General features: G+C 55.0%; 1 protein-coding gene across 2 annotated transcripts; it reads right to left on the bottom strand.

Annotated features, from left to right (window-relative positions):
* On the bottom strand, positions 1-25,210 carry Pgpep1 (pyroglutamyl-peptidase I). 2 transcript variants are annotated; one of them, XM_047531727.1, is made up of 5 exons: positions 25,078-25,210; positions 22,858-22,910; positions 8,126-8,242; positions 5,168-5,400; positions 1-4,126 (listed from the first exon to the last, which is right to left on the bottom strand). In XM_047531727.1, the coding sequence occupies exons 1-5, from the start codon at positions 25,109-25,111 to the stop codon at positions 3,934-3,936; spliced, it is 630 nt and encodes a 209-aa protein (XP_047387683.1). In that variant the 5' UTR covers positions 25,112-25,210; the 3' UTR covers positions 1-3,933. The 2 variants fall into 2 exon arrangements, with proteins under 2 accessions (XP_047387683.1, XP_047387684.1); XM_047531728.1 differs by having other exon boundaries at positions 5,168-5,286.

The raw sequence follows: 25,210 nt of genomic DNA, 5'->3' as shown, positions 1-25,210 counted from the left end.
TACACTTCAACTATTTTATTTGCTTCTGGGGTGTCCAGTTTGGAGTCTCCCAGAACCCAGCCGCAAGCAGAGCCCAGCGGACCCGTCTCTGCTCCAGGGGTCCCGGGCACGGGGGTCTCAGACAAGGCACTGGCAGGGATTCAGGGTGAGGGAGAAGCCACACTGAGGCTGGAGGGGCTGGGCCCTCCTTTGGGGACAGAAAACAGTCACTTTCGGCAAGAATTTTTTCCTAGAGAGAAATTAAGAACAAAATTAAAACCTGAGATTTGGGGGGTCCCAGAAACAAGCCAGGTAGAAAGGGACCCTGCTTTCTAAGGTCCAGGTGTGGCCTTCTCGACGTCCAGCCAGGACTGGGACGCTGCAGGCCTTGACGAGCCTGGGGGACTTCCTCAAGACCAAGCCCTGTCAACCCATCCTGCTGATGGCTTAGAGGACCCGGGTCCAGCTGGAGGGGGACATGGCCACCTCTGGCACCAGGGCCCTGTCCCCTTCTTCGTGCCCCATGACCACCAGAGCAGGGCAGGCACTTTCGTGGGTCACTGGGCAACTGGAGAAAGGTTCAGGGGACAGGGAGGGGAGGGACTGGCGGGAGGGGACAGCCTGGGGCTGGGCTGGGCCTCCAAGGTCCGGACACCCCAGACAGTGTGTGACGACCGTCCCAGAGGCCGGGGACGTCTCCGCGAGGGTGTTCAGCACCCACTCAGGACCGAACACTGCACAGGGGGGTTGGCCAGGCCTGCCCCCAGGAACCCTGTGCTGAGGGACTTGGAGGCCCCGTCCCCAGCTTCCCCTCTGCCAACGCTCCCTCCCTCTGGCGGCAGCCGGGCCCCACGAGGCGCCTGTGCCTGGAGAAGGGAAATTTAGCAGAGCCTTAGCTCTTCCCCACGGACACCAGGGACTCTGTGGCCACGCGGGGCGCCCTGTGCCTGTCTCTGCGACGGCCATCAGTGCCCGGGGCCGGCTGCAGCCTCCTAGGGCTACCCGGCAGCCTGGGGCAGAGGCTGAGGCCACAGGGAATAACGGGGCTTTGTCCTGGACGTTCAGACGCTAGCAGGGGGTGGGGAGGTCAAAGGTCAACAGTCTAGACAGCCACAGCCAAGAAGAGGCCCGTCGTGGGCTGGTTCCCATGCCAGCCGCCCCAGCACCCGGCCACCCCCAGGGAGGGGCGCAGGCACAAGAGCACACAGGCCAGCTGGCCCTGCTCCCCACGGGGGCTTCTCGAGCACACAGGCATCCCAAGTCTACTTTCCAGCCTCCCTTGCTGTTCTGGAAGTTTTCCCACCAGCGAAGAACAGGGCAGGGGTTTCCCTTTGCTGAAACTTGTTTCTTTCTTCCTTCCTTTTGGCCCTGAGGTGGAACCCAGGGGGCTCTACCACTGAGCCACATCCCCATCCCTTTTCATTCTGAGACAGCGTCCGCCAAGTTGCTTAGGGCCTTGCTGAGTTGCTGAGACTGGCCTCGAACTTGCGATCCTCCTACCTCAGCCTCCTGAGTCAGCGAAATGACAAGCACGTGCCACCGTGCCTGGAGCAATGTGACATTTTCTTTAAAAAATCTGGCACTGACTGGGAAATCGTGACTCAGCACCCCCACCACCCCGCCAGGCCGGCCTGAGTGTCCTCAGGGACCTTGAGTGCTCCAGTGCTTGACACGGCAGGTCGGCCAGGTGGCACCCAGCTCAGCCCACCAGGCCACTTCCCCGTCCCTTCGCCCGTCTCCCCTCCCGCCCGCCCTCTTCCTTCTTTCTCAAGCTACCTCCCCTGCACACGCACCGACCTCCGCTCCAGGTCCCCAGGGGCCGGTGGAAGGCACAGAGGAACACGGGCTGGCGTCTTTGAGGAAGGAGCCGTCATCGGCCGAGGCCACTCAGGATCAGGTCCCCTTCCTCAGCACCCCCAGGGGCCCCTGCTGCGTCCCACAAGATGCACCCAGCGTCACTTCCCTCCTGCCACCCGCCTACCCGCCACGTCCCCAGCCTGACTCTCCACCATGAACCCCACTTCACAGACTGTGCCTCTGCCAGCTCCCACCTCAGTCTGAAGACGAGGGCCAAGGGTCAGGGTGACCCGGTCCTCCCTTCTCACACAGGGACTTTTAGGCCAAGACTCACCAGACAACCAGGGAACGAGTCCCCCAGTGAAAAGGCTAAAACAATCAACCTGGGAGGAAAAGAGGAGGCGGGACGTGGGTGCCCTTCCACGGCTGAGCACAGGAGACCAGCCCAGCTCCGTGACGACGCGACCCACGGGCAGCGTTTCTAGGGAGCTGGGCCCCACAGGACCTGGAGCCCAGGGACAGCCCCCAGGGGGTGGCAGGGGCCAGCTAAGCCCAGACGGCCCCCTCCCACCCTCCCACCGTGTCGCGCTAGGGTCTCTGGGGACAGACAGACCTGAGCCTGGAGCTGGTCTGAGGGAGACCCTGGGGAGCCCCTTGTCCCGGTCCCCACACTTGGAAGTGCCCCAGCTCCCACTCACAGAGCCGGCCGGGCGCACGTGGTGACATCTCACCCTCCGGCTCTCTGAGACCGAGCGCTCGGGCTGGGGGCTCGGGGGACAGTGCCCAGAAGGGGGAGGATGGGCAGGGAGGCAGCAGGCACCGATGGTCTAACCTGCCAGCCAGTCCTGCCCGCTGCCCAGCGCAGACCCCGAGTCCCACGACCGAGCCACTCGCCTGCCAGGGGACACGCTTGACCAAGCCCAGCTACCAGGTCCCAGGTGACCACAGGGCAGCTGGGCCCAGGCGCCACCTGGCCTGGGGACGGGAGGGAAGGGAAGTGAGCTGAAGAGACCCAACCGACCACCTCGGGTGGAGAAGACCTGGGAGGCCAGCAGAGTCCCTCCCAGGGAAACGAAAAGCCACCTTCCTCCCCAAGAGAAAAGGCAACGGTCCCCACACGCATCTTCCTCCCGCGTGGCACTGCTGTGGGTCGGTGCTCTCTCCTGGCCGGCAGGCGTCAGGGTGGGGCTGAGTTCAGCCACCTCCCGAGGGATGCTGCCCACCCGCCCGGCAAGTTCAAAGTCGGCACGGGGCAAGGTGCAGACTGACTCCTGAGTCCCGGGCAAGGCTCCAAAAGCCATTCGCCTGGAACCCGCTGGGCCTGCCGGGGTCTGCCCGAGCATGCCGGGACATGCCGGGCTCCAGCTCCAGGCCTCGGGCCCCAGGTGGCCAGGGAGGCCTCCGAGGCTGCGACACGTGGCATATTTAAGTCACAAGCAGCCCAGAGCTGCTTTCCCAGGGGTGCTGGAGGCCCCCAAGGACAGCACACAGCTCCAGGGTCAAGGGACCAGGACCCCGTGGCTGCACCATGGCCTGGCCATGGGCCCCCTCTGTGGAGCAAGGGGGTCTCTGAAACAAAGATACGGAGGCTTCAGTCCAGTTTGGGGGGCAGGAGGCCAAAGTGGGCCACACCCCAGGAAGAAGAGAAGACACTTGGGTCCCTGGCTAAGCCACTGTTTAACAAAGGGAATATAAATTACTCTGTGCTCCAAACTAATACACGAGAGAGAAAAAAGAGAACAGAAAACCAGCCACATCTCAAGGCGGCCCCGTCTGGGGACACTCACACTCTGGGGACACAGTTTTGGGCCGAGAGTCTTCACGAGCCTTGACTTTGAGAAGAAACAGTCTGGAGCAGTGAACTCGAGTTCCTTCCCCCAGACTCAGGAAGGCGCCCGACCCAGGCTCTCTGGAAACCTGTCCACTGGCTGACCTCCTGAGGGCAGCTGGTCCCCAAATGCACAGGGGACAGGAGAGGTTTCTCAGCCCGTTCGTGGAGGCCACGGGAGCTTCCGTGGAGCAGGGGTGAGAGGTGGCCAGCCAGACCCGCTCAGATTGGTGCTCGGCGTGCTGGCAGCTTGTCTCTCCCCAGGCCCAGGGCGGATGTCCCTCCTGGGGTCCCCAGCGGGCCAAGGTCGTGGAAGGCCTGAGTGGCTCTCAGTGTTGGTGGCAGCAGTCCATCTTGTCCTCTGACTGCTCCAGGACGCCCAGCATCTCCTCGATGATGGCCCGCAGCGCCCTGCCCAGCTGGTCGGCGTTGTACGGCTTGCCCAGCGGGGGCACGTGGACGAAGGCCGAGCGGCCGTGGCTCTGGTACAGGGAGGTGTAGTAGGTGAAGTCACACAGGTATCTAGCCCACGGGCGTGGGGGGAGCAAACCAGGCAGCCTGTCAGCACACAGAGCAGCAGAGCCTTGGACCGTGGGACCCGCCCCAGCCACGCAGAAGGCCGCAAAATGGGAGCCCACCTCCTCGCCCCCAATGCGGCCAAAGTGGAAAACCGGCTAGCTGCCCATGCTGGTGCCCGAGTGGCCAGCAGGCAGAGCAGGATGGTGCTGGTGGGAATGAGAGCTGCCTGTCCCCAGGGGAAGGCGACTGGGCAGCGAGGGACGTTATAATCATAGACTTTCCAACCTAGCACTTCCAGGTTTGAGAATCTTCTCTTGGGACACCTCTGCACAAGGGTCCAGGAGAGCAGACACAAGGACCGTCACTGTTGTGTAAAAAGGCAGAAAAACTGACAGCAACCCACATGTCTGCTAAGGGGAGGTGGCTTGAGAGATGCTGGGCCCCCTGCATGGAGGAAGACTACGAAGTCGTTCACAAGGAGTGCTGCAGACTGGGGAAGTGGAGACCCCACTGCGGAGCGTGTTGGCTGCCCCAAAATGGAAACCGGGAAGGGACTTCCCAGGAGAATGCATGGATGTGACCCCGGCCATGTGAGGGTGCTGGGGACTGAACCCAGGGCCTGGTGCTTGCGAGGCAGGCACTCTATGTCCCCAGCCCTTAGATGAAATCCTAAACCAGCTGTCCCTCAGGGCGCCCGGGGACACGGCTCCAGGCCCCCATGGATAACCATTCACACGCATATCACACACATCTTCCCGCGGCCTTTAAATCTTCTCTAGATGACTTAGACTCTCTGATACGGTGGAGACACCACGGGATCGCCCTTGTCCTGTGCTGCCCAGGGAATAATGCCGAGGACGCGCACCCGACCCGCAGCGCTGTTCAGAGGTCTGCAGCCCAGGGGACCGACCAGTTCTGGGCTTCCTAGGCATTAAGTGCTCTGTCCCCAAAGGCCACAGTCAACAGACGTGGCCTGCCAGTACCAGCCTCGGCCAGCCGAAGGAAACCCTTCTCGCACCCGCCACCGGGCCCCCAGCGCCCTACCTGCCGGCATCCTGCGAGATGGTCACTGTCACATCCAGCCCCAGCGTGGTGACTCTCTTGCACACAGCGTCCATGTCGATGATGGAGTCGATGCTCTCCGGCCCGTCCTCCACGCAGCACTGAGAGCCGGGACAGAAGCGGCAGTTGTCCAGGCCCTTATAACCCTTGTTGTGTCCACACTTCTCCAGTGTGACCGTGGTCGCCATGCCCGATACCCCCACATGCACCACCAGCTGCAGACAGATGGGTAGGGCTTAGCACAGCCTGGCCAGGGCCTGGGGGCGCCCGGACCAGGAGGGAGCCGCAGCCTCCCTGGGTTCTGTCTGGGCTACACGGTTTCTGACTTCTTGCTGCTGGAATAGACCTGACAGTCACTCTCGAAGAAAGGGTTGCCAGCAAAAGGCGCACAGGAACGAACACTCGAGGCTGTCACTGCTGCTTTGTGTGTCATTACAGTCAAATATTAGAAACCAACTAATTAGCCATGAGTGAGGGGTTGATAAATAGACAGTGAACTATTATGCAGCTGTCAAAATGCCCAAGGCAGTTTTAAATGGAATGATCTTCAAGACATGTTGCCAAGTGCAAAAGGCAAGGTATAGCTTCCAGAAACCTAACCTAAAAGTTATCCAGGATGCAAGGAAGATGGTCACTTTCTCTTTATAAATAACTTGGTTTTATGCATGAATCTGGGTTATAGAAAAGTGAGATTCAAATCTGGGTGCCACCTCAAAAAAAATCCCCAAACCCCAAACCAAACAAAAGTAAGAAAAAGCCCAGAAACAACTAGAATGCCCAATAAGAAGATAACACACATTGCCAAACATTCCCAGCCATGAAGCTGGTAATGCCTCAGTGTGGCCCAGAGACTCAGGAGGCTGAGGCCAGATGATCATAAGTTGGAGGCCAGTCTCAGCAACTTAGCGAGACCCTGTCTTAATAAAATAAAACCGGGCCAGGGATGCAGCTCAGAGGCACAGCATCCCTGTTCAATCCCCAGTGCCACAAAAAATAAAATTTAGGCTGAAAAGAATAAAATGAAATAAATAATTCATGAAATAAAGTTTGGGCTGAAGAACTTGCTTTCTTCTGGTAGCTAGCTACCCATGGCCAAAAGTGCCTACTGGGCAAGATGTATGTTTGAATTGTGTTGTTTGTATAAAAGGTACACCAGGTATGGGAACCAGGGCACAGAAGACCATAAAACGTCCAGGCAAGTTTTCATCTTGAGGCTGGGGGCGTGGCTCAGTGACAGGGCAAGTGGCTCCATTCCCGGCACAAACAAACCGAAATCAAAACGAGGGGGGTGGGGCGCGCTCTCACCCCTAGGGCGCCTAGGTGCACTCTAGGATGTCTGCACAGTGACACAATCCCTGACCCCTGCGCTCTCAAACATGCCCGACCTTACACAGCACAGGAAGGCCGGGACAGTAGTTTGCTTTTTCTTTAATAAACTGGACCAAGATAAGATCACATAAACGGAACGACAGGAGAAAGCAGCTAGAGAACCTCCGTCCAGTCTCACTAAGCTCCCAGGTCCCCCTCTCTAAGCCAAGGCAAACTACACTGAAACCAGAGAAGGGGCCTCCTTGGAGAGCGGGAGTCCTGCCAGGCACGGTGGCCACACCTGCAATCCCGAGACCTGGAGGCTGAGGCAGGAGGACTGCAAGTTCAAGGTCCGCCTCCATCACTTAAGGCCCTGTCTGGAAATAAAAAATAAAAAGGGCTGGAAGTGTGGCTCCATGGGAGAGCACTGGCCCAGCTTTTGGGACGCCCTGGCTTCCACCCGACATTGGGGGGATATATATATATATATATGTATAAAATAACAATAATCAAATTAAATTAAATTTAAAAAGAAGAGCTCCTGGCAGCGCTGGAGCCCCGAAGGAGTGCACCTGGGAAGACAGCTGGCCGAGACCCTGGCTTCTCAGCCACACCCGCCAGGCAAGCCCCGCGGCGGGCTTAGGCTCCTGACCCCTTGGGCTCCCTGCGATGTGAGGACACGGCTGCCGTCAGACTGGCCTTCCTTCCCCCCACGTCTAGCCAAGGCCACCCCAACCCCTTCCCCGCTCGAAGAGGTCCCCAGGAGCTGGGGCCTCGGTCTGCTGCTGCGGGACATGGGGCCGAGGCTCTACAAATCAGTCGTCCTTCTTCCCCCACCACAGTGATTGGTTCAGGGACAGCACGTGACCCCAGCTGGCCAATGAGGACCAACCACGGACCTGGGGAAAATGACTGCGGGAAATGTTACTCTGTTGAGTGGCCAAAGGGGGAGGTCCAGCAACCACGGCCACCGGGAGGTTCTTTCCAGAGCAAAGCAGAGCCAAGCTGAGCGGCCCAGAGAATGCAGACAGCACCGCGGGCACCGCGGGAGCACACGGATCGAACCATCCCTGAAGCACACGCGCTTTTCTGTACAAATTATGTAGACATGTGTTTTGACGGTCTATCTACCCACCCATTCACTTTTATTTTTTGGTACTGGGTATTGAACCCTGGGGCGCTTAACCACTGAGCCACATCCGCAGCCCTTTTATTATTTATTTTAAGATAGGGTTTTGTTAAGTTGCTGAGGCTGGTGTCGAACTTGTGATCCTCCTGCCTCAGCCTCCCGAGTGGCTGGGATTACAGGTGACCCCCACCTCACCCGGCCTGTTTGTTTTTGCAGTACTAGGGGTGGAACCAGGGCCTGCACATGCCAGGCAAGTGCTCTACCACTGAGCTGCACGTCCCCCGTCGCTCCTGAAAGTCTCTTGGAACCACTGCTGGAGACAGACAGACATCCAGAGGGACAGAACCAGGCTCTGTGAGGTCCCAAGCAAGAGCGCTCCTCCCTCAAAGAAACCCAGAAAAGCCTGTCCCTTTTGAGGACGAGGCTCTGGCACTGGTCATGGGATGGAGAAGGCGGCACACAGCGTCGGGGTGTGTGGAGTCCTGAGGGAGCGCCCGCCTCACCTGGGGACTGTGCTTCTCCCACAGGGCGGGAATGAGCCTCTGCACCGTCCGGTACTCCACGGGGATCTCGTACACGTGCAGGTCCACACTGTCGCCCAGACCCAGCTTCTCCAGCTCCTGGAGAGAGAACAGAGGGAGGCCCGCGGTACTGGGCAAGGGGCAGGGACAGTGTGCCCCCTGGGGACAGGCTCGCTTGTCCTCAGGACACAGGCCATCCTGGGGATCAGGCAGAGGCGTGTTCTTCTCCCCAGCGGCTCCTCCACTGTCCCTCCACATCTCCATGGAAGGTGGCATGACTGTCTCTGGAGCCAGGTGCCTGGGTTGGAACCCCGCCTGTGTGACCTTGGGCAAGTCACTCGACCTCTCTGAGGTTTCCACGTCTGGAAAATGGGGGTGACAAAGGCCTTCCCTTGCAGGAGAGTTAAGAATTAAACAGGCTAATGGACACAGTCCCAAGCAATGCCAGGCACATTTTAAGAGTTCAATAATGTTGGCTGCCGTTACTAATATTCGTTTTGTTGTTGTTGTTGTTGTTGTTGCTGTTGTTGTTTTGGCCTTGGGGATGGAACGCAGGGCTTCACCCGCATAGGCTAGGCAGCGCTCTGCCCCTGGGCTACATCCCCTGTCCCGCTTCGCGGTATGTGATGAAAATTAGTTTTAGACTTGGTGCCTGATATAGAGCAAGCTCACAGTCTATGTTTACAGATGGAGCCAACTCTTTAGGGAGCTTCCAACCATCACAGGCATGAGATGGAAAGGTCATGGGATCACCAGGCACAGTGTACATGCCAACGACTGGGGAGGCTGAGGCAGAAGGATCTCAAGTTCAAGGTCAGCCTCAGCAACTTAGTGAGACTCCAAGCAACTTGGCAAGACTCTGTCTCAGAACAAAAAAGAGTTTGAGGATCATAAGATGAAGCAGGCAGGGTGCACGCCAGCCTGCAAGCTTGCTCCTCACTGACGGTACTGCTTCTCACACCATCAAACCCTGATCCCCATTCCTGCCCGCATCACAGCTGCCTGCAGTGGTGACATCCCGATAGCTGCGTGGAGTCTGCCTCACCCCTTTGCACCAGCTTAGCCACACAGTGCCCTGTAGATCCCCGTGATCGCAGAGCTGACTGGGATCTGGGCTTGCTGCCGCCACCCAGTGCCATGAAAGGGGATCATTAGCCCAGAGAAGGTCTGGATTAGTTCATTTTCTGTTACTATAACAAAATGCCTGAGGCTAGGATACTTTATAAAGAAAGGGGGTTATTTAGCTCACTGTTCTGGAGGTTCAAGGGCCTGGCTGGGCTTTGGCTGAGCTCTGGTGTAGGTCTTGGTGGTAGAAGGGAGGTTGCGAGGCAAAGCAGGACACCAGATGACAGTTAGGGGTGAGGCTGAAACCCTAGGTTGCTCTACCACCAAGCTCCATCCTCAGCCCTTTATATTTGTTATTTTGAGACCAGGGCGCACTAAGTTGCCCAGGCTGGACTTGAACTTGAGATCCTCCTGCCTTGGTAGCAGGGACGACAGGCCTGTGCCACCAGCCTGGCACCGGCTCCCTGCTATCTAACAATCCTCTCTGGAGAACTATCCGGAGTCCCATGAAACTGCAGGGACTCCTTTGAAGGGAGTGTCCTGGGTGGCCTAATTACTCCCCACTAGGCCCCTCCCCTTAAAGGGCCCACCATCTCTTTTTTTTTTTTTTTTTTTTTTGGTGCTGGAATGGAAGCCAGGGCCTTGTGCCTACTAACACCACCCCCACTGTGCACAGCTCTCCCAACCGGAAAGGGAAAGTCAAGCCGCAGAGTTGGGGACCTTCCCCAGCTTCCGCATGCTGCGCACCCCGGGCAGGACGCTGGCCACACAGACAGACAGAAGACCTTTCCCTAGAGGATTTTTAGGTACATCCAAGTTTCCTTTGGCGAACAGATTGGGAGACCTAGACCCCTCCATCTCCACCAACGACAGCCCTAACCCTTTGCCTGGCCGCAGGCCTGGCGGGATCCAGAATCACTGCGCACTGGCGGGGCTCGGCTGCGGAGCTCCACAGGGCAGCACGCAGGAGGCCGGTCCCGCCCCGGCACCGAGCAAAATAATGGTAATAACAACAATGAGTTAGATCCATCACATTTCCCTGCCGAGCCTCGAGCCTCGTGTGGCTCCAGCCTTGTCCAAGACTGAACTGCAACTCCCCACGGTGGCCCGGGTGCCATCTCCCCGCAGCCTGCTCGACTTCCATGCCCTGCGGCCACAGGGCCCTCCTGGCAGGACCGTCCCTCGGCTGCAGGGGGCCCATCTGCCCGCCCTGCCTCTCTCTTGCCCCGGCCAGGGGCTCCTCCTCAGCTTCCTGCCCGGCCTCCTGGGAAGCCCTTCCTGATGCTCAGCCCTTGCCACTCTCTCAGTCGCATGTAAGTCACTGTCCCACAGCAGGTACTTGTGAATGCTGGCTGAGGAACCCAGTGGCCCAAGCTTGGACACTTTGACAGCAACGGAACAGTGTGGCCCTGGGCATGTCCCCAAACCTCCTGAGGGAACCTACCTACCTCGGCTGGAAGCAGGACTGGCTGGGACCTCATTCTCCTTTTCATCCTTTGCCACATCTAAAGGGAGCTCCTGACCGTTCCCAATTGTCAGATGGTAGAAACAACCCAAATACCGTCAACAGAGAAGATAAACCGCATGTGACCTGGTCACCTGGTGGAACAGTATTCATCCATGAAAAGGAACGGAGCTGGATGAACCTCCAGAGCCACCCTGAGTAAAGAAGCCAGTCAGCAAAGGACACAGTGTGTCCAAGTCCACTCACAGAAACCAGATCAGTGGCTGCCAAGGGCTAGGGGGTGGGAACAGGGAGGGGCTGCTCTCAGGGATCGGGTGATAGAATGTTCTGGAAAAGATAAGGTGATGGTTATAAGATGAATGCACCAAGTGCCACTGCATGGTACACTCCTGACTTGTTATTTTGCAGTGCTGGGGATTGAATCAGGGTCACTCATGCTAGACGTACTCGGATACTAAGTTATACTCCAAACCCCAAAATGATGACTCATTTTATGTTATGTGAATCTCACCTCAATTTTTAAAAAGGAAAAAGAGAAGAAACACTTCTTCACTGCAAGGTTGGCAGAGGGTAGGAATGAGGAGCATTGCCTCTAGAGTAGACGACTGACTTTGTCCCTTCCTCCCCCTACTTATTGGCTGGGTGACCCTGGACAAGTTACCCACCCTCTCTGGGCCTCAGTGCTCTCATCTGTGTGATTAATAGTAGTGCCCACTGCATAAGGGGGAAAAACAAAATAACAAAAATGAAGGGCAAGCGCCTAAATACAAGCCAGCTCAGCTTATTATTTTAGCATGAATGTGCTTCCTTTAAGAAAGGACTGGGGGTAGCTCAGTGGTCATGCATGCACTTGGCATGCATGAGACCCTGGATTTCCTCCCCTACAAGTCAAGAAGAAAACAAAGCCTCTCTGGTTGAAATATAGCAATCAGAATAACCGTCTTGTCTGCAACAACTAGAAGAAAAGAGACACGATATACAAATTAGTAGTTTTCACTTACTAATCGAAAAGGTGGTGATTATATTCCAAAAGGGTCAGGAGACTGGTTTCAGGGTGGAGCCCTGGAGCAGAGAGAGGTGGAGAAAGGGAGCGTGGGGGAGAGCTGGGGAGTTCTGAGGGTCTGCAGACGTGAGGGACATAGGCACGTGCTGAGACCGAGACAGACCACCTGGGAGGAGCAGAGGGGACGGCCTCACAAGATTGGCCCAGCACAGACTCGGCTTCCAGATCCATGGGCACCCCCAACTGCAGAGCCCCGGCTCTAGGGCAGGTCTCCCTCCGCTGCGTCAGAGCCCAACACGGAGCCTTTTCTTGTCACGCCTCCCGAGACAACGCAGTATGATACCTACCATACCTTGTGTTACGCATCTGCTACGGTTTGGAAAACTGTCCCCCAAAAGCCCGTGTAGTAAAACCTTAGTGCTAGCTGGGCGCACTGGCGCCCCCTGAATCCCACACCTGTCATCCCAGGGGCTCTGGAGGCTGAGGCAGCAGGATCGCGAGTTCAAAGCCAGCCTCAGCAACTCAGCGAGACCCGTCTCTAAATAAAACACAAAAGAGAGCTGGGGATGTGTCTCAGTGGTGAAGCACCGCTGGACTCAACTCCTGCAACAAAAAAATAAATAAAAGCCTCGTGCTATTGGGAGCTGGCAGAACCTTTAAGAGGCGGGGTGGCGAGAGAGGTCTTCAGGTCACTGGGGGCGTGGCCTGGGGAGTGAGCGGGGCTCCTCCTCTTCCGCCCTGGTCATGGTCACGATGAGTGCGCAGCGCTCCACCCAGCTCTGCTCCTGCGCTGTCTCACCAAGACCCCAGGGCAGGGGTTACTTCATCCTGGGCAGAAAAATCCAGAACTGGGAGCCAAAGTAAACCTTTTCCCTTTAGAAGCAGATGACCTTAGGTATTTGCTCTAGTGACAGAAAGCTAACAGTATCCTGCCATCTAGAGATAATTTAGTTTACAGGAGGATGTGGGTGGGTTCCATGGAAATGTGACCCCGTTTAATAGAAGGCACCTGGAACACTCATGGGTTTCAGTATCCTAACCAGGGCTGATCTTGGAATCCACCCTCCGAAGCTAGGGGACAACTGGAGTTTGCGTCTGTACCAGCCGGAGTGAAAAGACCTCTTACGGAAAGCGGGGGAACAGTAGCCCAGGAATAGAGGCTGCTCTGGTCCTGCCTCACAAGCCTGAAAAGGATGGCATTGCTTCCAAGTGACAGCTTACTCCAGAAAGAAGTTCAAAGGTATTTACAGGAAATCCAAAAGTATCCAGCACGTGGCAAGGAAAAGTTCACAATGTCTGGCATCAAATCAAAACTCACTCGGCACGCAAACGAGCTGGACAAGACCTCCCAGCCCCGCGCAGCCGCGCACGCCTGCTATCCCAGTGGCTCGGGAGGCTGAGGCACAAGGATCATGAATTCAATGCCAGCCTCACCAACTTAGCCAGGCCCTGTCTCAAAATAAAATATAAAAAGAGTTGAGGTGTGGCTCAGGGGTTAAGCGCCCCTGGGCTCAATCCCTGGTATAAAAAACAAACAGAAAACCTCCCAAAAGGAGGAGAAAAATCAATTGATAGAAACAGGTTGAGAAATGATACAGAAGGTGGAGTCAGGAGATAAGGACATTAAGACAGTTACCAAATTCCTTAAAAGTCTGACAGATGGCCATGTCCCCTCACCCCCACCCTATCCTGTGTCCCATCTCCATACTTCAGAGGTAAATACTCCTTTATGGGTGGGGGAGGTTACTGGGGATTGAACTCAGTCCCATGTCCCCAGCCCTATTCTGTATTTTATTTAGAGACAGAGTCTCACTGAGTTGCTTAGCACCTCGCTTTTCCTGAGGATGGCTTTGAACTCGCGATCCTCCTGCCTCAGCCTCCACTGGGATTTCTGGTAAGTGCCAACAGTGCACATCCTTGTAGACTCCCCTCTATCTCACACACAACTACCCAGTTAATCACACAGCATGGGCGTCCCCCTTATCTACGAGGACACATTCCAAGGCCCCCCAGTGGATGCTGAAATCTCAGATAGCACCCAGTTACATCTTAACTAAGCACTGTATTCCTTTTCCATTTTTTCCCCCGCTAGGCCAAGGACAGAACGCAGGGCCTGGCACATACTAGGCAAGCTCCACCACTGAGCCACACCCCCAGCCTTTTTAAATTTTATTTTGAGACAGGGTCTCTCTAAGTTGCCCAGGCTAGCCTCAAATTTGTGATCCTCCTGCCTCAGCCTCCCAAGTAGCTAGGATCACAGGCATGTGCCGCTACTCTTGGCCTCCTTCCCTATTTTAACTCAGCACTTAGCACACACTGTGACTGTGACTTTTGCAGCAAAACTAGCATGAGTTTCTTCTTCCTTCTTTATAATTTAATGGGCAGAAAAATCATTCTTCACATAGATCACAGTAACCTCAACATCTCATTTTTTTGTGGGCAGGGAGGGTACCAGGGATTGAACTCGACCACTGAGCCACATCCCAGGCCTATTTTGTTATTTTTTAGAGACAGGGTCTTGCCAAGTTGCTTAGGGCCTTGCTAGGTTGCTGAGGCTGGCGTTTGCGATCCTCCGGCCTCAGCCTCCAGCTGCTGGGATTACAGGCATGTGCCAGCACGCCCAGCTTCAATATCTGATTTTTTCTTTACTTATGACGTAGAGAGCGTTCGCCTTTTCACTTCAAGGCAGCACCGTGCTGCTTCTTTACGGCACAGCTGAATTTCCAGCATCACTGCTCTTATGCTCTGAGAATACTGTTAAGTCCAATGAGGGCACAGCCCCCAGCATTGCAAAACAAAACAGACAGACAAACAAAAGGAGGGCCCACAAGTACTGCCATACTGTGAGAGTTCATCTCCTAACTGAGATGGCTACAATGACCAATGGGCAGACAGCATATACAGTGTGGATACACTGGACAAAAATATGATTCACATCCCAGGTGGGATCTAGTAGAACAACAAAAGATTCCATCAAACTACTCAGAATAGGGGCTGGGGATCTAGCTCAGTTGGTAGAGTGCTTGCCTCACAAGCACAAGGCCCTGGGTTCAATCCCCAGCACTGCAACAAACAAACAAACAAACAAAAAAACTACTCAGAATAGTACACACCTTATAACTTATGAATTGTCTATTTCTAGAATTTCCAATTTAATATTTGTGGGCCATGATTGACAGTAGGTAACTGAATCCAAAGAAAAGTAAAACCACAAATAAGGGGCACTACCGTACTTATTTTTACATTGATTATAAACTTCAGAAACTGTATTTTCTCCACTGTGCAGTCTGTTTCAGAGATCCGTCTACATTTCTACATTCTCTGCTATATAATATTCCACCTGAGAAACTGGCTCTCATGATTTAACCATTTTCTTATGCTGGAACATTTAAGTGACTTCCATTTTTCCTCAATTGTATGCCATGCTGCAGTAAGTGTATGTGCGCAAATTTCTCACATCCATGTGTGAGGCACAAATGCCAAGATGTAGCATCACTGTCCTGCAAGATTAGTACTTATTTAGCTGGGCACAATGCTGCACAACTGTAATCGCAGCAGCTTGGGAGGCTGAGGCAGGAGGATGTCAAGTCCAAAGACAACCTCAGCAAAAGTGAGGCCCTAAGCAACTCAGTGAGACCCTGTCTCTAAATAAAATACAAAATAGGGCTGGGGATGTGGCTCAGTGGTCAAGTGCCCCTGAGTTCAGTCCCCAGTACCTCAAAATCAATTGACCAATGGATCAATCAAATGTGAGCCATGGTAGACGCCTGTATTTCCAGCTACTTGGGAGGCTGAGGCAGAAAGTTTGCAAGGTTAAGGCCAGTCTGGGAAACACAGGGAGACTGTTGTTTCTCTGAAGTCACCTGGAGGAATTCCAGGAATAAACGGGGAGAGGTCGCCACCTTCTGGACAGTGAGGGGACAGAGCAGGGAGGAGGCACAGAGTGGGCTGTCTGCAGAAACGTGATAGGATTTGGACTCCTCCTCCTCCTTTTTGTGGGAGACTACCATTGAGCCATATCCCCAGCCCTTTTTATTTTATTTTGGGACGGGGTGTCCCTATGGTACCCAGGTTGGTCTTGAAACTGATCCTCTGGCTGCAGCCTCCTGTGTACCTGGGGCTGTGAACCATGCAGTGTTTCACAAAATCCGGAAGTCCAACCTTTCCCGACTGGAATGGCCACACTTGTGCCTGCCCTTCCCCTTGATGAGCTCAAAGTGACGTCTTTTTTTTTTTTTTTGCGGTGCTGGGGATGGAACCCAGGGCCTTGTGCTTACAAGGCAAGCACTCTACCGACTGAGCTATCTCCCCAGCCCCTCAAAGTCATGTCTTGAGTCCCAGGTGAGAGGTGCTGCTTTTAAAATCAGGACAAATCAGGATTGAAGAGAAGTGGGCCTGGTGCGGTGGCGCATGCCTGTAATCTCCGAGGCTCCGGAGGCTGAGGCAGGAGGATACGGAGTTCAAAGCCAGTCTCAGCAACTGCGAGGCCGTAAGCAACTCAGCGAGACCCTGTCTCTAAATAAAATAATAAAAAGGGCTGGGGACGTGGCTCAGTGGGTAAGTGCCCCTGGGTTCAATCCCCAGTACAAACACAGCTCTGGAAACAGATGGTGAGAGGTTGACAGCCTAGCACTTACGGCCCTTGAAGCATGGCCTTTAAAATGTGTAAGAGGGTACATTTTAACGCTAAGAAATTTTATCACAATTAAACAAAAGGAAAGAAAAAAGCAGAAGGGGGTGACCTTATGTCTGAAAGGCTCCTGAGAACACACAGCAACAGGATCTGCTTCGGTGCCAGCAGCAGGGGTCCTCAGGACAGCAGGACAGCTGGCTGCCCCTGGGCTCCTGTTTTTGGAGTCTAGGTTCTGAGCACACTGCCTGCCCCCCATGCTGCTCTCGTGTCCCAACCTGCTCCCCACAGAACATGCTGCTCCCCACACTCCAGGCTATTCCTCCCACCCCATGCTGTTCCCCGCAGCTCCACACTGTTCCTCGCACCCTCAAGTCTACTGCTTAGAGACTCAGAATCCGACTCTACAACTACATTCTTCTTGTCTTAGAGGCTGGGAACTATTCAGGTTCCCATTTTCAAGCCTTCAGAACATTCTGGAATTCCTTGCCTTGCCCTTTTTTCTGAATCCCAAAGGGAAATCTAAAATCTAGAGAGTCAACACTGCCCTGCCCCCGACGTCGCAGGAATTTCAAATGCACAGCGGCCTGGCCGAGAAGGGCCAGATGTGCGAAGCCGCCTACCCAGGCTTTCCTCAGTCCCTCTACGCCGGGCCTGCAACTTGTGTGGGGAGGGGGCTGCAAGAACTTTTCATTTTCAATCAAATGTGAGCCAAGTCAGGAGACTCCTTCCTTTACCCTGGGGCCAGGCGCCTGAGGGACAGCCAGGCTACGGGGATGGGCTGAGCGTGTTTCTTAAACTCACACACTTGATTTTTTTTTCCTTAAATAAATTTAGCCTTGGGCTGGGGGGAGCTCAGTGGTACAGCACCTGCCCAACATGCAGGAGGCTCTGGGTTCCAAGCCCAGCACTGCAAAATAAATAAAAATAGACAGAGAGCCTGTGCCAAGTGACAACGTCCAAGAATACTGGACTTGATGCACTAGTGAGATTTTTTCCTAAAACACATTATATGAAACACATAACCACCTAATTTTATATTTGCTCTGCATACGGCATGTGCACATGTTCTTTTCATGTATATTTAAAAATTATTTTATAGCACTTCCCCCTACCTCTCCCCCAGCAAAAAAAATAAATAAATGATTTTTCATGTTACTCCTTAGACACCAAGTAATTTTTTAATTTTTTCCTGTTCAACCTGGCCTCAAACTCGTCATCCTCCTGCCTCAGCCTCCTGGGATTTCAGGAGTGCCCAGCTGTGTCACGGGATATCCTGCAGTCACAAAGGGCATCAGGGTGACTTTACAAGGAGAAATCCAGCCGACCCCACCTCAAGTAAGAGGTCAAGGTCAAGGCACCAGGGATGAGACATGGTCACACCTGGTACCTCCTGATAGGACCCACCAAGGTCACAGCGCAGCCCCTGTGGAATCCCTGCCAAGAAACGCAACGCCCGCCTGAGTCTAATCATGAGGACACAGTGACAAACCTGCCTCCAGGGAGTCTACAAAGCCACCAAGCATGTCCACACCCCGAGACGGCAGGGAAGACTGAGCGGGTGTGCAGATGGCAGATTAGAGAGGGGATGAGGGACGAGAGCGCGTGATCCGGAAGGTTCTCTCCCTGTAAGGGGCACTCGTAGGACAGTGGCAAGATCTGAATGAAGCCTGCAGGTTACAGAACTGGACGGACGCTCGGTAAGTCGGATTCTGATCATCGCGCTGGGACCATTTTAGGAAGTTCACCATGAATTGCTTAGGGACACTGGGCGGCATGTCTGCAGTGACCCTTCCGTGACTCAGAAAAATTCTATTTAAAGAGAAAGAGCAAATGTGATAGAAGATTAACACCGGGGGCCTCAGGGCACGAGGAACTGGGGAGGGGGCACCGCGCCCAGGGGACACGTGGAGATTTCAGTCCTGCTAGGAAGAAGGACATGGTGGCGATTTTACAAATGTTTCTCTGATTTTTATCAGAGTCAGAAAATAGTTTTAACTTTTATTGACTTGCAAAAAAGAAAGAGAATGGCGATTTTTGACAGTCTTTACAGAGACTGAAGATTTAAAAAAAAGAGAGAGAGAAAAGAAACAAAGACTTTTCCTCCAGGTCCCTGATGAGCCACCAACCAAGAGGTGAGGTAAATCATCTACCAGGTTTGTTCTCGCCAGTCTCTGAACCCTGCCAACCGTGACCCTGTCCTCCCCGGCCTTCTCTGTGGCCCTGGGGGACTTTCCTGGTGACAGGAAGCATGCTAGTGTCCCAGACCGAGGACAGTAAAGAATTGTTTTGCTCAGAGCTTCAGTGGGAGATCTGTCCCTCAATGAAGCCTGCTGCCTGTGGGCCTGGCCACCTGCAAGCCCAGCCAGCCCAGGTGACTCAATTTAGTGGCACCAACAGCCTGGGTGGGCGGAGGAACCACGGATGCAGGTAACATGAAGGTAGCCAGCTCTATGAACCTTCCCGAGGCCACCAGACATGTGACCTGCCGAGGCCAGGTGCCCAGCTCCGGGCGACAGGTGATCCCGACAGATCCTCCCTTGGCCTCTCTTTCCTCTAGGAAGTGAGTGCGACCCGCCCCATGACTACCTGCCCACTGCAACACAAACGTCGTCCCCACTGGGAGATGTCTCCCAAGCACCTGGGGCCTCGCCCACGTTAATTTTTTTTTTTTGCTTTGGTACCAGGGATTGAACCCAAGGGTACTTAATCACTGAGTCACATCCCCAGCCCTTTTTATTTTTTAAAATTTTGAGACAGGGTCTTGCTAGGTTGCTTACAGTCTCACTAAATGGCTGAGGCTGGCTTTGAACCTGCGATCCTCCTGCCTCAGCCTCCTGAGCTTCTGGGATTACAGACATGCACCAAATTGCCTGATTCACACTTCGAGGTAGATAGAAAATGGGGTGGCCTGTCAAAGAAGCCAGGGAGGGAGTCATCTTCTTGGCCTAATCTTTGCTCCTCAGGTCTCTGAATCCCACCTGTAGCCACCTGCAAGTAGGAGGGAAAATCTCAACTAAGAAAACCCCCATCAAGCCTCATGGGGATGCACACCTGCAATCCCAGTAGGTGGGAGGCTGAGGCAGGAGGATGGCAAACTCAAGGCCAGCCTCACAACTTAGTGAGGCCCTAAGCAACTTAATGAGACTCTGTCTCAAAATAAAAAATAAAAGGACTGGGAACTCGGCTCAGTGGTAGAGCGCTTGCCTGGCATGTGCAGGTCCTGGGTTCCATCCCAGCACTCAGTTACAGTGAAAATGTCACATTTGGTGGCCCTGCTCAGGATGACACTCCTCTGGGGCAGGCTAGGGAGTGATGGGCAAGGGCAGGGGCGGGGAGGGAAAGTTCTGAGGGAGTGGGAGTGTTCTGGGTCTAGGCCCTTGTTTTATGTGAATTACTCCTCAGTTTTCAAAAGGTCCCCGGCAGCGGAAGAGCCTGGAGTTACGGGCCGCTGTGGAGGAAGTGGGTGGCCCAGGTCTGGACATGTTCTTTGCCTGTGGACACATCCTCTCCCAACAGAGCAGGGCAGGTCTCCCCGGGGAGGAGGGGTGCCGCGCACCCCAAGTCCCACAGCCCTTCCAGCAGCGCGGCGGGCGTGGCCTGCGCCCCGCGCACGGTCAAAGGCCCCGGGCTGGGGAGCCCCAGACGCGGCATTGTCTCCGCCCCGTCTACCTGACAAGACCCCGCCGCGCGGCCGCGCCTGACCGATTCCCTTGACCCCACGACAAAGACCCTCTTTGTTCGCTGGTAATATCCTTAGCAGGTCTGTCTAGACTCACTGTGGCAGTAATTGTCCCGGGATGTCACCACGTTCTGTGACCCGCTCAGGCAGGGAATGCTGCAGACAGCCCTGAGCCTGGGGCTCCCTGACCCTCCACACCCACCTGAGCCTCTAAGAAGAGACGGTCGCACCAGCTGGTGCCCCAGCCCCTCACACAGGATCTAGGGGAGATGGGACACACGAAGGGTCGGGTCCCTCCTGCAAAAGAAGCTGGGGGAGGGGCGGGGCGTAATCTCAGCCCCTGGGGAGGCTGAGGCAGGAGGATCACGAGTTTGGGGCCAGCTGGACAACTCAGATCCTGTCCCCCCCGCAAAAAATTGTAGCTCCGTGGCAGAGCCCCTGGATTCCATCCCCAGCACTGGGGGCATGGCACTGGGGGGCGGCCACCAACCTGGGGAAAAATTAAAGGGGGAGCTTACCCTTCGCCCCCCCAGCAACTGCCACCTCCCACACGAGGCTGGTGGGAGACAGTTCACTTTCTACCGGGGTGCAAGCCCCTCCACCCACCCCCCCAAACCCCAGGGACTGAAGGAGGAGGACTGGGGTTGGGGGAGAGCTGGTTAAAGAAGCAGCGGGGGAGGGGCAGGGAGCAGAGGGGGAGGGGCTGGCGGTGCAGCTGGGGACGGCATGCTCAGCCCTGGGTTCAGTCCTCCCCACAGGAGAAAAAAGGAGAACCAGAGAAACGGACAGAAAAAGATGCAGAGAAAGAGAAAGACGGAATCCGCAGAGAAGGAAGGAAAGAGAAAAGGAGAGAGGAAGGAAAAGAGAATGAAGGGGAGTCAAGCCTGCCAACCTGGGCTTCTGAAAATGCAGTTAGACCTCGAAGAAGCCACCGCAGCTGGCACCTTCAGGTGGAGGAGACAGATGTCCCCTGCTGCCTGCCTGCAGCTGCTTCCACTTTACACAAGAACAGCCCAAGGCATATTTTCTTGGGGTCTAGATTGGACCATTCATCTGAGGTGACACCTTTTTAACAGTCAAATCTGCCTTCATGGGGGCAACAGAAAAGAACCCCCAGCAGCTGCAAGTAACCCCCAAGACAGATCCTGAGCAGCCACAGAAGAGCCACTGTTGACAGCATCACTACTGCTGCCGAGTTCTAGAAGAGGCGGATCCCAAGCAGCGAGCAGGCCCACAGAGAAGTTAACACCTGGGGTGTGCCCAACCGCCAGACGAGGGCTCTTCAAGCAAACATGGAAGAATGACAGAATGTTCTAGATCTTGATCCAGACTCAGGGGTGCACATATATGAAACATCGCTGATCACACAGACAATAGCCTCTAGTCCGTGTGTTTGTTTTTAAAGGGAAACAACCAGCTCTAAGACGATCAGCATCTTTGAATCCGGGGAATGGTGGAGATCTTATTTCATAAACATCAGGAACAAAGTAGAAAACGGGAAGTTCAGATCTGGAGAGAGGAGGAACCAAGCAGAAAGGGGTCTTTCCCCAGGGTCACACGATGAAAAGCTGCCAGCCTCCACCAGGAGCCCCGAAGCTCAGAGGGATTTCCAAAGATTGTTTAATTGATTTTTCTTCTATTTAGATGCAGATCGCAGTGTCTGGGGCCCAGGAATTCAGACACTCGGCTTTGTGTCCACTCAGCCCCGTGAAGGCTCCTGTCTGAAACTCGTACAAAGCCAGACACACAAGTCTTCAGAAACACGCTGTTTCTTTTTGTCTGGGGCTCCGGGGAGCGGGTGCACAAGAAGGGCCTCGGACGCGCTCCCATCTGCAGGGTCCCGGGACCCCGGCCCTCCATCCTGCTTGCAAAGTGGGGTGGGAAAAGAAGGGGGGAAGTGGCCAGGACTTTGAGGTCTAGAGTAGGAGGTGGTAAAATAGAGGAGGAGGTAGCTGGGGAGCAGCACACTGAGATTTCAATTTGGGCTTTTCTCCAAATCCAGGAGTCTGGGTGAGAAGCATGGAATACTTTAAATCAGGCAGCTAATGGGCTGATTTATCTGAGGAGAAAACATCTCCCTTTCTCTCCACTCATTGTTCCCGAGCCTGCCTCCGAATGCTCCATCTGGCACAGAAACTAGGAAGATTCTGCAGGCTGGCACCCTGCTCAGGACACCGGGAGAGACACCCGCTTCCCTGCCTCCACAAGCAGATTTGTTTCCTTCCCCAGGTACTGGGAGGTGACACTAAGGGTTACTGTGCCCTCCTACAAGTTTAAGACACACTCCACAGCCCCATCTGGTCTCCCAAACCTTGCAGACACCTGACCAAAACACCAGGGCTTCTCAGGTTGGCCATCTGGAGACCAACCAGTCCCAGTTTGAGTAAATACAAACGATTTTCATCAAAGAGATGGAGACTCCCTATTTGGATGCCTCTTAGGTAAAGAGGGGGCCAGCCCCACTTATGCACCTGTGCTTTGGAAACAAGTGACCTTTATATCCATGCCACAAACCCCCAGGACCCAGATCTGGAGATCCCCCCAGAGCATGAAGGGGCTTCTGAAGCACGCCACTCCCATTTCCTGGTTGTGTGACCTCAGATAACTCCCTTGTTTGCTTTCCCAGGCCTCAGTTTCCACATCCATAAAGTGGTCAGAAGAATAACTGCAACTACCATGCAGGGACAATTGGGAAAATTCGAGAGTGCTAGGTGCAAAAAGGCACAAGTGCTCAGGAAGTGTAAGCGATGGAGGTGACAGTGAGGTGTGTATCAGCCTCCAATATTTCCAAGGAGACTTTCTTCAGTGCCAAGTATTTCTGGAGGAGCCCAGCTCCGAGCCAGACTCCTACCCGTGGGATCTGAGTTACCTGGACTGCAATCCAGCTGGCGTTCACAGTGTGTTCCCCAAAAGGGCCGAACCCTGAAAAGTAGTAAGAGCAAGGTGTTACCCACAGAGCAGTCCCTCCCAGCCTGCCCCAGGCGGGAAGCAGAGGGGAGCAGCCACCACCTGCAAAGGCCTGGGGGCCTAGGGAGCACCCAGTAGCCCTTCAGAGTCCCCCTCCTCCACCCATCTGCTTTCAGACGAAGCCCAGGAGTCTTGTCTTCGTCACCACCTGAGTCTCATGGCCAGCCAGGGGTTAGGGGCCTCCTTTGGACCCAGAAAAAGCTGGCCTGTTCCTTTCTCAATTTCTTTCACCATCTTTGACCCGACCTATAGTTACTTTATCACTGTTCTGTAGTGAGCATCTCCTCTGACTCTGGATACACTCCATGGGTCACCAGTGAATAAGGAATGGCCCTCCAGGGATATGACTGTCTTTCCAGTCCACCCTGTCCAGACACCATCCCATCACCCTTCTCTCTGGGGGGTCAACCCCAGGGACCCTTTCTCAATCAAGAAAGTTGCTTGAGGGCTGGGGTTGTGGCTCAGTGGTAGAGCGCTTGCCTAGCACGTGTGAGGCCCTGGCTTGATCCTCAGCACCACATAAAAATAAATAAATCAAATATAGGTATTGTGTTCATCTACAACTAAAAAATATATTTTTTTAAAAAAAGAAAAAAGTCACTTGAGGCTGTACTAAATGATCTAGCATTCAGCCTCACAGCAGCTCCTGGTAGGCAAGGGTATGGCCTGGCCCCGGTTTACAGGAGCCAGGACTGAGGCACAGAGGGGTGAAACCAGGTGCCCAGGGTCACACTGCAAGAAGATGGAAGAGCACGGGATTCAGACCCACATCCATGGGGGTTCCCAGCCTCCGCCTCCCGCTACTAATCACTGGGTCATACTGCCTCAAAGCTAAATGTCTCTAAGGGCATGGGCCAGCTGGGAAGGGGTCCCGTATGATGTCAACATCACGGGAGAGGCACAGTGCCTTGGGACAGCAGGTAGGGGCAGCCAGCTCAGGAGGGGACCTCCTGACTCCCTCTTTCTACGGATTCTTTGAGTCCCAGCTTAGTCACTTACAAATGGGGTGACTTCTGTGAGCCTCAGTTTCTCTTTCTACAAAATGGAGACTGTGAAGGTGTCAAGAACCCATGAAGGAAAACGCACTGGGGCTAGAGATGTGTTCAGTGATGGACCCGCATAGGCCCGGGATGGCTCTCCAGCACAGCATGGGCAAAAAGTGGAACAGAAAGTGTCCAGCTTGGTGCCTGCACAGTGAGGGCCAGAGTAATGGACAACCAGGCAGAGGATGGTGGTGGCGGCCAGGGGCAGGGCCCTTCTACACCTGTTAGGCAGGTGAGTGAGTGGCTTCCTCCAATTTCCTGGGGCTTACAGTAGGACTAACTCCAACCTCCCTGGGTCACAAAACACCTGTTGGAACTTTTCATTCCATTTTCCCCTGAACCTCTCTAGAGAGCACAGCAAAATGCACCCACACACGCATACACTCTGGGGCCTGGAGGATGTTGACGGACCATTTGGCCCCGAGGTGGAGTCTCAACGAGGAGGAACAGTTGGTTTCAAGAGAATCGGTGACAGCTGGGGCCTGGTTCACCCCAAACAATCCAGGCAGAAACGGTATTGGCTAAGACAGTCCCTGGGACAGCCGGGGGAGAGCCCGGCGACCTCGGACCTTGAACCCCTACCAGCTCCTGCCCGAGGGGAGCAGCCCCCCATTAACTCAGGGCTCAGGGAGCAGCGACTGGGAGGTTCATTTGTCACGGGGCACTTCCTGCCCGCAAGTCAGCCTTTGTCCCCTGGGGCAAGGGGGTGGGGACAGGCTAGGTCTCGGGAGGGGCAGGAAGGCGGGGTCCCGTCCAGTCTGCTGGTTGGGCAGACAGAACAAGCAGGTAGGTCCCTGGAGGGTCACTGTCCTCAGAGGTTAAGTAAGGACGCCGGGGGCGAGGGGCTGCTCCACACGCGGCACTTGCCCAGGCCCTCCCCCAGCAAGTCCCGCTTGTCCTGACCCCCGAACCCCGGACCGCAGAGGCGACCCCTCCTCCACTTTCTAGGTCTCCCGAACTGAGCTGGACTCCCTCAGTCGATGACATCTTCCCAGCCTGGGACGCCTCGAAGCACCTGCCTGGTCCGGCCCGCCACCCCGGGGCCGCCCACCAGCCCCCGGCTGCTGCCGCCCGCATACCGGTCACCACCACCGCCTTCCTGGGCTGTTCCATGGCGGGATCCGGTTGCGCCTGGGACCCGCCGGCGTTAGGACTAGCGAGTCCGCAGCCGCCGCGGTCGCCGCCGCCGGGACTCCGTGCAGCCCCGCCCCG

This window comes from Sciurus carolinensis, chromosome 17 (assembly GCF_902686445.1).
Source record: "Sciurus carolinensis chromosome 17, mSciCar1.2, whole genome shotgun sequence".
NCBI lineage: Eukaryota > Metazoa > Chordata > Mammalia > Rodentia > Sciuridae > Sciurus > Sciurus carolinensis.
The sequence above is the reverse complement of the archived record's forward strand: the minus strand, read 5'-3'. Positions and strand labels throughout refer to the sequence as shown.

Bases quoted from the DNA above. Each gene is read 5' to 3' on its own strand.
- Pgpep1 (XM_047531727.1), bottom strand. From the start codon at position 25,111: ATGGAACAGCCCAGGAAGGCGGTGGTGGTGACCG. The intron at 5,401-8,125 runs GTGAGGCGGGCG...ATCTGTCTGCAG, and splicing joins GGGAGAAGCACAGTCCCCAG to CTGGTGGTGCATGTGGGGGT. The intron at 4,127-5,167 runs GTAGGGCGCTGG...CCCGTGGGCTAG, and splicing joins ATCTCGCAGGATGCCGGCAG to ATACCTGTGTGACTTCACCT.